This window comes from Bidens hawaiensis, unplaced genomic scaffold (assembly GCF_021521415.1).
Source record: "Bidens hawaiensis isolate Kalapana, Puna unplaced genomic scaffold, B.hawaiensis_p1.1 tig00002839_1, whole genome shotgun sequence".
Classification (NCBI taxonomy): Eukaryota; Viridiplantae; Streptophyta; class Magnoliopsida; order Asterales; family Asteraceae; genus Bidens; species Bidens hawaiensis.
The window spans coordinates 1,550,544-1,564,455 of NW_027491153.1; the positions used below are offsets into that span (position 1 = coordinate 1,550,544).

General features: G+C 42.1%; 1 protein-coding gene across 1 annotated transcript; it reads left to right on the plus strand.

Annotated features, from left to right (window-relative positions):
* The first annotated feature begins 6,461 nt into the window (after nt 1–6,461).
* LOC143621320 (uncharacterized) lies at nt 6,462–7,055 on the plus strand. The gene has a single exon (XM_077092778.1). It carries the CDS (start codon nt 6,462–6,464, stop codon nt 7,053–7,055), a length of 594 nt encoding a protein of 197 aa, XP_076948893.1.
* The last annotated feature ends 6,857 nt before the right edge of the window (nt 7,056–13,912 follow it).

Genomic DNA, 13,912 nt, shown 5'->3' on the forward strand with positions numbered 1-13,912 from the left:
ATACGTATACAACCCCCCCCCCCTACGGTACTCCTCGTGGTCCGCCTCATTTATGAATATGTTGAAAGCCTCAGCTTCGGAGGCAACGAATTTAGAATTTCACCTCTCCGACGAATCCCCGACCTCGTTAAAATCTCCCACCATAACACACATACCCGAACAAGACCACTTTTTTTCTAATAAATCAACCCACAACTCCTTTCGTTCGCCCGGATCATTCGGAGCATAGATGTTGAAAACGTTTACCGACTCCCCCGTTGCTCTAAGGTGCCCCGAGATTATCATATATCTCCTATTTTTTAACACCCCTTATTTAATGAAAAAGACGGGTCCCAAACACACAGTAAGCCCCCCCGATAGACCCCGTGAATCAACTTTCTCAAAATCGAAAGCCGTACGCCCCCAAACCTTATTAACTTTGAAGAAGGAGGATGACTTAAGCTTTTTTTCTTGGATCGCCACGAAGTGAGCTCCATGGCACGTTTTCAAATCACGAATCAACTTCGAATTTCTCTCCTCATTAACCCCCCAAATATTGATAGAAAATATATTCATTTATTACCATGTAATCCACCATCTTCCTCTACCGATTTCTGTACAAGTTCAACGTACATTGTACCAGAACGACCCCGATTTTCTCTCCCACTCATGTTGTCTTCTCGATTTCAATAACTACTTCCTCCGGTACCTGTGAGATGACATATGATCGAACCACGTCTTCCCCTGCCACCCCATCCTTAGAGATCGGACTTCCTTCTTGCGTATCGCTCTCCTGATTTACATTTAGGTTGCCGTCAACGACTTCCTGAGTGTCAACCCTTTCCCCCACTATGTTAGGAAATAAACACCTATCCACTGGACCAGAAACATTGACGGAAATATTATTGCCCAAGTCCAGCAGAGGACTTTGGGACCCAGATGATCTCACTCTTCTGGGCCTCTTATTGGATAAGGAACCAAGGTTATGGCCCAAATCAGCCCCAAGCCCATCCTTAGCCAACCCCACTTGCTCCTTTAATTTATTTTGAATTTTGGTAGGCGTGTGGGCCCCACCCACATCATTACTTTGCCCCTCTATGCACGTCTCAAATTCTTCCCCATGCATCCCCTGGTCCCGAGGTACCTCTTTCAATTTCTGAGACCCCTCTGATTCGCTTCTACCGGAAAACTGTTTGTATTCCGGGGTCACCGAAAGCCGCGCCTTCAATACACCAACCTCAACCTCCATCGACGTCTCCATCTCTCCCGAAACATCCCTAACCAGCTCCTCATCTTCTCTCGTGCCTCCTCTATACTTTTTTTTAATTTTAAAATAGTTAAATTTGTTCATAACACAATTTTACAAATTAAACAGTTATTTCAATATTTAACGTTTAACCCGTGTAACATGAGTTATATCAGTTTTATAATAAAAATCATTTAAAAAATTTACGAACTATATCATTTTTATTATCTAACCATGTAACAGACGGAGTAGAGATATAAAGAGAAGCAAATGCCGATATAAAGTTAGCAGGTATAGAGGTAGGGGACGAAACACCCTCATAAGACATGCGGAAGCATCCTGGCACCCTCAGAAGTCATCCGCAAGACCGAGTATCCGTCCACGTAAATAACCATGAGGTAATGCTCCGGGACAGCTGTCATTAACCGATAACATTCTAGAAGATCTACCAAGATGCTTTCTTGAGCAATAGGTGACCCCTCAACCAACCAGAAAAGGACACCTGGAAAGGCCGTTATAACCGTGGACATGGCCAGGGTTGTACACCATCCTATCATATGAAGACACGTGTCCAGGTTGTTATACATGCACATGCAACGTATAAATTGAACCTATCGTATGAGGACACGTGTCTAGGTGGTTATGAGAGCATCTTACAAAGAGACAGCTGGCCTAATCACCTTCCCACACCCTTCGGCTATAAATACCTTCTCAATCATCATGAGGTATTCATTCACTCTCACTGTACTTTGACTATTTACTTAAGTGTATTATCTTCGTCAGAACTATACTGATTCTCACGCCGGAGGGTGGTTACGGGAAGTCCCCCCTCTTGTCCTTCCCGTAACGAGCTCACGGTGTCTGTTTTGCAGGTTCACGTCTCTGAACTTTGGGAATTGAGTTCATATCGTATTGGCAGTTAACCGTATCCTACCTGTGTACTCATTGGATCTAAGACCCCTTAAGGAGAGTAGATCCGTTGTTTCTTCATTGGCGCCATCCGTATTTTTGTTAGAACAGCAAGAAATTTTTTCCGTTCTCTTTACGATGTGAATCAGTTACCTAAAGGGCCGACGGAGAACCAGGTGCAGTCTTCACGTGATTTCAACCCAGAAACATCTATTTTTGCTCTAGTCACAACTCCTCTGCACGAACCGATGTTGTAAACCCTGAAGTTTTACTTTAGGTGGTTCAACGGCTTGGGGACATTTCACTCCATTAGCAGATGCTACTCCGGTAGAGACTGGAAATGTCGTTACACCAACGGGTCCTACTCATACTGATCTGGGGCATGTTACAGCCCCAGGAGGTTCTAATATGGGAGATTTGGAACGAATTATGAGGGACGCCCACCGAACTCATTCGGAGTTAGGTTTGGAAGAAGATTCCGGTGACTCTAATCCAAGAAGAGTTTGGCATCACAGCTCCAAATCCGAAGGACTTTTGTCTCTGGACGAATGGCTTCGTATTCAACAGGATAATTTGAAAGCTGAGTATAAACATAGGGTGCGGAACGAATGTTTCCACGGCCGTACCCTAACGTATGATGACTCCCCCAGGAGATCTGTTTCTCCTCCCATAAGGGGAAGTCACATCCAGTATAGTCAGCCAATAGAGAAAAATTTGGGTGAAGTCCGGAGGTTACGTCCTCGTCCCCGCATAGTTATGCGGGTACCATCTTATGAGCACGAACTGGATGAACATGATTCAACGTATCGCCCTGAGGTTAGTTATTACAGCGGGGATAGTCGTCTCCCTTCTTATGGAGGGGCTAGTTACCCGCGGCCGGTTGTCCGCTATGCGGAGTATTACAGTAATGCTGAGCATGATTTTTCTAAACCATACCGTCCAGGATCTTTTGTAGAAAAGTCAAAATTTATTTCAAGCATCGCGACAGCTCCATTTCCAATAAACATAAAGATTCCAACATCTGTTGGAACATATAATGGAATGACAGATCCCAACGAGCATTTGCTGAGATTTGTGGTAGTAGGAGGAGTCAGTGGTTGGACTCTTCCGTATTGGTGCCACATGTTCGCATTAACATTTACGGGAGCTGCTCGTGAATGGTTTGAAAAGCTAGCCGCTGGACAGATTAAAAGTTGGAACGACTTTGTGGCAAAATTATCTTAACATTTCAGTAAGCAAAATAAGCATACCCGCGACCCCTCAGAAATATTGGATGTTACAAGGCGAAATAATGAGTCTATTGAAGACTTCATTACTCGTTTTAATAACGAGAGCCTTAACATTGGCGGGGTTAGCGAGGATATGCTGAGGGGAGCATTCCGCAAGAACCTTCATAGCGATGCTTTGATTCGCACCCTCGCAGGGAGAGATGGAAGCCCGAGTCTTGGGACGAAATCATGAAGGCGGCAAAGTTGTTCGCAAGAACTGAGAAAACTTTGGGTTCCAGTAGACAAAAGCAGTTACCAAGGGTCGAGTTCCAAACTCCGAGACCAAATAGGCAGGCCAAGGGAACAATCTGGTCAAGACTACAACCAACTTCGGAATCACCAAAGCAATTTGATGCAAGGTCCTTGATCGGCAATAAGGGCAAGCATAATTTTTCAGCTCGATCCTTCAACAGTTGGACCCCGTTATCAAAAACTCCTTCAGAAATCCTCACCACTGAGAATTTGACCTTCATGAAGCCTCAACCAATACCGAGGAAGTCATTCCTCGATAACAAAAAACACTGCTCATACCATAACGATATTGGACACAACACGAACGAATGTGTGGCCCTTAGAAATGAAATTGAAGCAGCTGTTAAAAATGGTAAACTAGAGCATTTGGTTAAAGACAGACGACCAGGGACTGGTAAGCCTCCCGCAAGGAATAGCCAGGGCCCGGCAAAAAGGCAAGTTAAGGAATTGAACATCCACATGATTCAGGGTGGACAATGGGTTGGAGGAAAAAGGATGGAGTATTTAGATGAAGAGTGGAAAAATGAGCTAGTGATTTTCCCTCAATCCGGGGCGGACCATGTAACAAGAATCCACTGATAATCACTGCTCTTTTCGGCCATTACCGGTCACAATACGTGTTCTTCGACACTGGCAGTACGTCTGACATCATGTACGAAGAATGTTTTGAACAGTTAGATGAGCAAGACAAAGAAAGGTTAAACCAATTCATGCCCCCGTTTCTGGTTTTGGAGGAGAGATAATGCACCCGCGAGGGTGATATCATTTCCAGTAACGCTCAGTAATGGATTTTATTCAAGAACGGAGGAAGTTGAATTTTTGGTCCTACCAGTAACTTCTAAACATGACATCATTCTATGACGGGAGGCGATTGGTGACTTCAACGCTCACCCGTCTACAGCACACGGTGCAGTAGGGGTCCCAACTCGCACCGGTGTAGCAATAATTCATGTCAATCGGCACTGCTTTGCAACTGAGAGTTCAAGACCCGACAAGGTTTCAAAGAAAACCTTAAGGACTGAACCGGAAAAATGGGATTTGAACAAAAAATTCCCTGATCAAACAATCGTGATTGGACCTGCTATCTCTGAGATAGTGAGGACTTTTTTAAATCAACTACTGACCAAAAACGTGGACATCTTCGCCTGGCAGCTCGCGGACATGACTGGTGTCCCACGGAGCATTGCTGAACACAAGCTAAGGGTAAACCCGATGTTTACCCCAATTGTCCGGAAAAAGCGGAAGATGGGCCAGAACAAACGAAAGCTATGAATGAGCAAGTGCAAGATCTCCTTCACGCTAGGATCATCCGGGAGAGCAAATATCAGACATGGGTAGCTAATCCAGTCATTGTTCCAAAGAGCAACGGAACGTGGCAGATGTGTTTTGATTTCAAAGATCTAAACAAAGCTTGCCCAAAGGATTGTTATCCATTGCTAGAAATAGATCTCAAGGTAGACGCTGTGGCCCCGTTTAAGTTCAAGTGCTTCATCGACGCCTATAAAGGCTATCATCAAATCGGCATGGCGGCTGATGATGAGGATAAGACAGCATTTCGCACAGACTAGTGGACATTTTGTTATAAAATGATGCCCTTCGGATTAAAAAACGCGGGTGCCACATATCAACGGTTAATGGATCAAGCTTTCAAAGATCAGATAGGTCGAAACTTGGAAGTTTCTATGGACGACTTAGTAATCAAAAGCATCGAAGAAGATCAAATGTTAAGAGATATTGAAGAAACCTTCAAAAAATTGAGAAGCGTCAACATGAAGCTGAACCCAGCTAAGTGTTCGTTTAGGATGGAAGAAGGAAAATTTCTTGGAGTCATAGTCACGGATGCGGGCTTCAGAGCCAATGCTGACAAAGTCCAGGCTATAGCCCACATGCCTTCTCCTTCTTCCCTCAAAGAGGTTCTGACACTTAATGGAAGACTCATGGTGCTAAACCGATTCTTAGAAAATCATGCGACCAAGTCTTACCCATTCGTGTCAACACTGAGAAATTTCCTCAAAAAGGCACATTTCAAGTGGACCGCGGAAGCTGAACAAGCATTCTTAGAGGTTAAGAAATGCTTAATGGAGTTTCCTAATCTAACAACACCATATGCGAGCGAACCTCTGACACTGTATTTATCTGCTTCTGATATTGCCATCGGGGCTGTGCTACTGACAGATAGAAAAAATGTCCAAACCCCAATTTACTATGTCAGTAGGACGTTGTCAGACCTGGAGACCAGATATTCGATGTTAGAAAAACTCGTCTTAGCACTGGTCTATGCAGCCCGACGACTTCGCAGATATTTTCAGGGACATCCCATAAACGTTCTGATCGGGTATTAACTCAAGAATGTGTTAAGTAAACCGGAATTGTCTGGACGATTGGCAAAGTGGGCTATCGAATTGGGCGAACATGCGATCGAGTATAAACCCAGACCAGTAATTAAAGGACAGGTGCCTGCGGACTTCGTTACCGAACTCCCGCAGCACAAAGAGAAGGAATGTTTGATTGAACAACAACCCCAAGCACCTCTGGAACAAGGACAAGTTTGGTCATTGTTCACGGATGGAGCTTCAAGCAGTGAAGGATCTGGTGCAGGCCTCAGGCTAGTCAACCCTGAAGGCCATGAGCTCACATATGCCATAAAGTTAGACTTTAAAAGCACCAACAATGAGGCAGAATATGAGGCCTTCCTGGCAGGCTTGAGGATAGCTAAAAAGCTTGGGATGAAACATTTGGAAGCACGGGTGGATTCCATGCTGATTGCGGGATAGATAAACGGAACTTACGAAGCGAAAAACAACGTTATGGATTCTTATCTCTCGCAAGCAAAGGACTTAATCCGCCAATTCTCCTCCTTCAACATTATCCATATCAAGAGAAGCGAGAACAAGTCGGACGCCCTTAGCAAATTAGTTTCGACAAATTTTGAGCACTTTGCTAAGGATATTCGCGTTGAAGTCCTGGATCACCCATCCGTTCCACAAAATCAAGTTATGGTAATTCAAACGGGCGTCGAATCATGGATGACACCGATCAAGGCTTATTTATCATCCGGAATCCTTCCAGCAGAAAAAGCTGAGGCCCGCAAGATAAAACACAAAGCGTTGAATTACCAACTCAATGATGGCATATTGTACTGGAGATCGTTCCTTGGCCCGCTATTACGGTGTGTAGATGCGGAAGACGCAAACTACTTGATCCGAGAGATACACGAAGGCATTTGTGGCTTACATGCGGGCCCAAAGATGACGGTTGCAAAGATCATGAACGTGGGTTACTACTGGCCCGACATGCATTTGGACGCTATGCAAGAAATCAGAAAGTGTGATTATTGCCAACGCCATGCTCCCAATACCTTGCATCCAAAAAAAGATTTGATCCCGGTAACATCAGCCTGACCATTCCAGAAATGGGCTATTGACATTATGGGACCATTCACAGAAGCCCCGGGACGAGTCAAATTCTTGATAGTGGCCATTGATTACTTCACCAAATGGGTGGAAGCCAAACAAATGCATCAATAACGACATCAAGTGTTAAGAAATTCCTTTGGGAATTCATTATTTGCTGGTTTGGTCTTTCGCAAGAACTGGTACTTGACAATGGGACCCAATTTGCTGATAACGGACTACAAGAATGGTTGAAAGAACTTCAAGTCATTCAAAATTTCACATCTGTAGCTCATCCGCAAGCAAACGGTTAGGTCGAAAGAACCAAACGAACTATCAAAGAAGAGATTAAGGCAAGGTTAGGAACTAAGCGGACGGGCTGGGTGGACGAATTGCCTCATGTACTTTGGTCCTTTCGCACCCAAAGGAATTTCAGCAATTCCGAGACGCCGTTTAGTTTAACCTATGGCACTGAGGCCATGATCCTAGCTTAAATTGGGATTCCATCTGCAAGAGTTCTGTTGATTGATGATAATGATCACGAAATCCGGATGAATCTCGACTTACTTGAGAAAAGAAGAGAACAAGCATCGATCCGCGAGCACAATTATAAGCGACAGCTTCAGAAGTATTACAACTCGCGTGTCCAGAAATGTGAGTTCGATGCGGGAGACTTTGTCTTTCATAATAATGAGGCTTCCAGCCAGGAGCCTCCGGGCAAGTTGGCCCCAACTTGGGAAGGCCCTTACAAGATAAAACAGGTTTTATCTAAGGGTGCCTACAAGTTAGAGAAGTTGGATGGGACTGAGGTCCCTCGAACTTAGATTGTGGCGCAGTTTACATATAACAACTTCGTTTATCTTTACTTTGGCCTGCGTGCCTAATAGACTAGCAAAAGATGTATAATTTCAAGTTTTGTAATACGGATTATGCCTGGTTTATGGAAACTTTGTGTTAGTCTCATGACATTTTGATTTGTAATCTTGTATTGACAAAAATGAAGGTCCGGAAAAACACTTATACTATTATACATAAAACAAAGTGTACCGTAGAAAAAAGACTTCTTATTTATTGATCAAAAGAGATTACAAAAGATGATGACAAGAAAGATATATATATATACATTACGGAGCAACATCTTCGCTTCCTGCATTATTAACATCCGCCTCATCTTAATCCTCTTCTTCTAGATCAAGAAGATCCTTCAACTTCTCAATGGCATCTTCCTTATCGGAAAGCGCAAATATCTGCTCTGAAATCGAAAACTTCAAAGTGTCATACGTTTTTGTTTTCTCAATAAGTATCGCAGCATTATCCTTGCCGTGAAGAATAAACTCTTCCGGAACTCTGCCTTCTGAGGTGAAGTTGTAGCCTTCTTGAAACCCTATTTGGCTTCTGGCCTGCTTGGAGGCACTCAAAAGCATCGCAACGTAATCACCAAGATCATCACTATTGCGTACTTGTGTGATAACTTGTTAAGGAAAAATTAAAACGTAAGAAATTGTGACTGATATAATCATTTCCAGAGGAATAAAAATTATATGTACCTCAGGAATGCCTTTTTCCAGAAGCCACTTCTTGTCCGCATCCGCCCACAACAGCCTCATTTTATGGTCGGCACATTCCAGAGATTGTTCCCGGCTATTGGCGTTGAGGTCGGACAAACGCTTGTCCTTAGCTGCTGAGTCAGCCTGGAGAATTTTTATTAGCTCAGCTTGCTCATCCAGTTGCTTTTGGAGAGCAGTTTTGGTCTCCTTAGCAGCAAGGCGGTTGGCTCTTTCAGCTTCGAAGGCTTGATAGTTCTCTTTAGCCTTAGTCAGAGCCTCGAGAGCTTCTTTCTTGGACTCAAGCAGTTTAAGCTCCAAGTCATCCCACTCGTCATTCATCGCCAGCCAGTTTCGGCTTAACTCTTGACTGGTAGAGATAGTATTCGCCAGATGATAAGAGTTTGAGTTCAGCAACTCTTGGCGAATACGGCGACGCTGTCGCTCCCTTTCTGCGGGAGGAAGGCTTTCCCACAGATATTCAAAACACACATCCACGTCGTTTAACGCCGAGTTTTGACGTAAAGATCAACGCGGATTGTGTGGGGCAGTGTCTTCCTCAGCAGGAGGCGGGGAAGTCTGACCCCCGTATCTAAAAGCGCTAACCCCTCCCTGATCTCTGAAATGATGAACGTTGAAGGATGGAGACATGCAAAGGGTGTCAGGCTCACTAACTTTTTTCTCCTTGAAAGGGGACGTATCAGTCACTACGATCGGATGCGGAACAATATTGGAGGTGAAGATGGTGGAGTTGGAATAATCGGTGCTGTTGAACTTTTTAAACCTGAAATATCTTCAGAAAAGTTCTTCAGGCCTACTATAAAACAACAATCATACATCAGACATGAGTTAGATTTATAGTTATTAATAAACTTGAGGAAATGCCAAACTTACCCAAGGGGATATCCTCAGAATCGCGTTGGTGAAGGAGTTATTAATAAGCTCACAGTTTTCGCCTTCTTCGACTTCTTGGATGGTCCAGCCTTGGTAGACTGAGCTTTCCGTTTACCGGTTGCCTTAAAAACGCAGACACCAGCGGCTTGAGAGTCACCCTTTGTCGTCTGATGATCATCCTTATTTCCCACCGCCGAGTCCGCGGTTACTTTTGAACCCAGCTTGCGGGTCAAACCTATAAACGAGGACACGACGTTTGTGGACTCAGTAGTACCAATAAATGCTCCTTCATCACGGGGTGATGACTCCTCGCTAGAAGATAGAAGTACTATCACCCCGCTAGAAGTCATAGCAGTAAGAGGTTGAGGTTTAAGAATTCCCTCACCTTCGGCGATCATCTTCTCACCTTTCGCGAACATTTCTTCGGACACCACGGGTTCCGCGCGAAGGGTAGAAAACAAAAAGTTGTGCCGAGTGCGTTCAAGGAAAGGTAATTCATGCACAATAATGGGCCGACGCACCATCATACCTCCTACCTTGTCCAAAAGAGTGGAAAGGATAGAACCCTCATCTGCAATTGGAAAAACGTCAGGAAAACAAAAAAAGAATCTGCAAAGATACAGTAAAGACTTACTTTTGTCAGAATTTTCAAAATATGGTTCCAAGGTAGGGAATGGCCAGCGCTCCATCGTGAATCACCCGCAATGGCGTGGGCGTCTTAGTCAGTGTAGTATACCATGGAAGGTTAATCTCGGTGGTCACAGTGACGGAAGGGGAGGAGTCATTAGCGTTACGACGACTCATCGTGAACGGGATGACGTCCTCCCGAATCCAGAAAAACTTGGGTTTCCACTCATGAACGCTCCTATACCACTCGGTACCAATAGGGCCCTTCTTGGTAGAGGACCAGCCATACCACCCGTCGCGGTGTGTTAACTTGTAGAAGACGGCAAACCGGGCAACCGTAGGCTCGATAACATGAGCCTGACAACAGAACTCAAAGTGACGAACACGCAACATCCCAAAAGGATGAATTTGAGACAGATGAAGACCATAGGATACTAAGATGTCCCTAATAAACTTTGTTATGGGCAACCGGAAATTTCCCGTTGTGAAAAAATCAGTGTACACGGCTATTTTCCCTGCCGGAGGGTTAGTAGTGATAGAACCATCAGCCGGACGTTCCGGATCCCACTTCTGTGCCAGACCATAGACGTTAACGACGTCGTCATAGTCTTTCTGCTTTAGATGCACAACAACTTCATGAATCGCCGGAGTATTTTTCTTCTCAGCAGCCATTAGATAAATATATGTGAGAAGCTTTTCAAATTATGGAAGTCTCAAAGTTGTGGTTAGTAAAGAGAAGATGAAAAAGCGATAAGAATGAATGGAAGGCCACGAGTAACTTATTTATACTCCTCGCAATAAATGCGGCTGATGGGTTGACAGAGGAGAGAGAGAATGCGGGCCGTTGGATGATTGAAACGTCAGGCGGGAGACTCGAAAAAGTGTATACAGGCTGTCAAGAGGCGTCATACACGTCTTGTCAGTCGCCGCTTAAAATTCTTCTCTCCGCCACGTCATCAGTATCATCCAACTGGCATAATTTCAAATATCAAAAATATCTTGCAAAAGATATAATTTCAAGAACAAGTGAAATATTAACAAGGCACAAAGTTATTTCCATTGTTAAACAAAGATGATTACAAAACATGGAAAACAATTACAAGTTTTAAAAACTCTAAACCTATCCTACGAGTTGGAAGCGGACATATCTTCCGGAATTTTTGAAGAGGTGCCCTCGGACGACTCGTCCTCAGATTCATCGTCAAAATAGACCCGCGGCTACTTCACGCCATCATCAGTAGAGGCAAGCTCCGGAAGCATATTTTGCAGTGGGAAGATCAGGCTATCATACTCCTTGACCCGCATGTCATATTCTTGTTTTGCGTCAAGTCCATGAAGCGGATGACTCTCAAAAGAATGGCCGGACTGAGCAAATGTCATCCCTTCATTAAAGCCTTTCATCCTGCCAACTTCAGAGGAAGCAGTCATCAAGTTTACAAAGCAATCAGTTAGCTTAGTGTTTCCCTTGATATGCCGGATGACCTGACAAAGGGTAAAAGAAACACGTTAGTATCAAAAACATGACGTATACAATAAGAAACAAATGAGGACAACTTACAGAGTCAAGCCCTCGATTGAGGAACGATTGCTGGTCCCACTCAGCGTGCTCCGCCCTGCTCCGAAGTCCTTGAAATTCATTGGAGGCGCGGATCTCTGCTTCGGAGCGAGATTGCAGCAAGGAGTCATAAGTAGACTGCATCTCAGCAGCAGTATTGTCTTTGAGCTCCGACTGCTCCTTTTGGAACCTTAGCTCCACCTCAAGTTCTTGAATCCGATTTCCCTGAAGGGCCACTTGTGTCACACCCCAACCTAAGGCGGAAATGTCGGGGTGTGAGCTGATTGTCACAGCTCACAAGGTTACTATCATGCAATATTTAAATGACAATATCTATTAATTAAATTCAATTTTCAAATAAATCAAATACAAACAAGTACATAATCAAGTATCATACAACAATACAACTTATATTACAAATGATCTTGATTAATTATTTTCTAACTTATATTCTTCACTAAGTCTTCACCAACCTGCATTAAATTATTACGATAACCTGCATATGCTTATAAAGTATAATTTTGTCAACAACACATGTTGAGTGAGTAAAACACCAGTTTAAGACATAACAATAATAATATATAGCATATAAAGAAAGATGCAAACTGTTATTGTGAGAATAAACAGTTAAGCCATAGCATATAAACAAGCAATCAACCATAAAGAAAGCAAACCATAAAGAAATCAACCATAAAGAAAGCAAACCATAAAGAAAGGGCTCAACCAATCCATATAAATGGACATTGGTTACCAAAGCAAGGACTAAACCATTGCCATAAAAATGGACATCGGTTGCCGAAATAAGCAAGTAGCATTCAAACAAAGCAAGTAAGCAAATAGCAAGTTAAGCATAAACTGATATACACACAAGGATTAACAGTTGCGGTTTTGAATATTATATAATAGATAAATATATAAGATACGCACATGTCCCCAAAAATGTTTAAAAATAAGTAAAATAGGGGAGTGGTTACTCACCTTAGCGATTAAGAAAGAGATAAAGATTAAGCTATAAAGGTAGATCAAGCTCTTCGGGACAAATACCGACGAGAAATCCTAGGTAACAATAATTGCGGGAAAATTAAATATGGATTCAACAACGAATCTAAAACTAGATAGAGGTTCGGGATTTGATGATCGGGGGGTAATCTTACAAAAGTTAAATATTACTTTCGTTTATTATTAATTTTATTAAATAGTATATTTTAACTATATAAAATTATAAGTACAATACTTGAATAAATAATGTTTTTAATTTTTGATAAATTATATAAAGAGATTTGTATCAAAAAATTACTTTAAGCAAAAAATACCTTTTATGTATATATGGATATTCTTACTATTAATAACGAATTCTTTTAAATAATTATTGTAAATAATAATAACTAATAATATTTATACAAAAGATGAACTTTTATAAAAATACTTGAATTTATACTCTTTTTTAAATATGTTAAGTAACAAGATGAATTTTAAATTAACACCATCTTTTATAAATTAAAAACTTAAAAAAACATTTTAAAATAAATATTATACATACATGTATATATATATATATACAAAGATTCGGAAAAAGTGCTTGGCTAATACGTTTGTTTAACAAAATAATAATTAACTACAGGTTATATATTATTTTGTAATATTAATTACATGATTTAATATATTATTATATAATTAAATCAGCTAAAAATAAATAAATAACAAAATAGGGCTGGGGGAGGCTCGAACCTACGCCCCCAGCCGGGTCAAGAGGTTCTCCAACACACACCAGCCAACTGGAATAAATATTCATAACTGAAACCTGGCAAACCCCCAAATCTGACATAAACCCTAAAACTACCAATTTCTTAATCCCGATCATACTGATTTAATTAACCATAGGGTTAATAAGGAGGATAGAAAGACGATTACAACCATATAATTAATTACCTGTTAAGCCAATTTGTTGATGTTAACTGATCTTGATGGCCGACGGCCAATACGATGACGAACGAGGTTATGAAGGCCGATAAGGTATACTTGGATAATGGGGTTTAGTTTGCGCTGGTATAAGGATACTATGTGTGAGTTTAATCGAATTTTTATGATTGATTACATGTACATTGAAAACGGGTTAAAGACGGTTAGATATAACGAGAAATACGTATATTGTATGATCTTGTTTCTTTAATTAAACATGTCGGTAGGCCGGTTATGGAATAAGATCATCGAAATCACAAATCAATTTTGATTATAATAACTTACTG

Excerpts from the sequence above, each read along its gene's own strand:
- LOC143621320 (XM_077092778.1), top strand. The coding sequence starts at position 6,462 with ATGGATTCTTATCTCTCGCAAGCAAAGGACTTAATCCGCCAATTCTCC.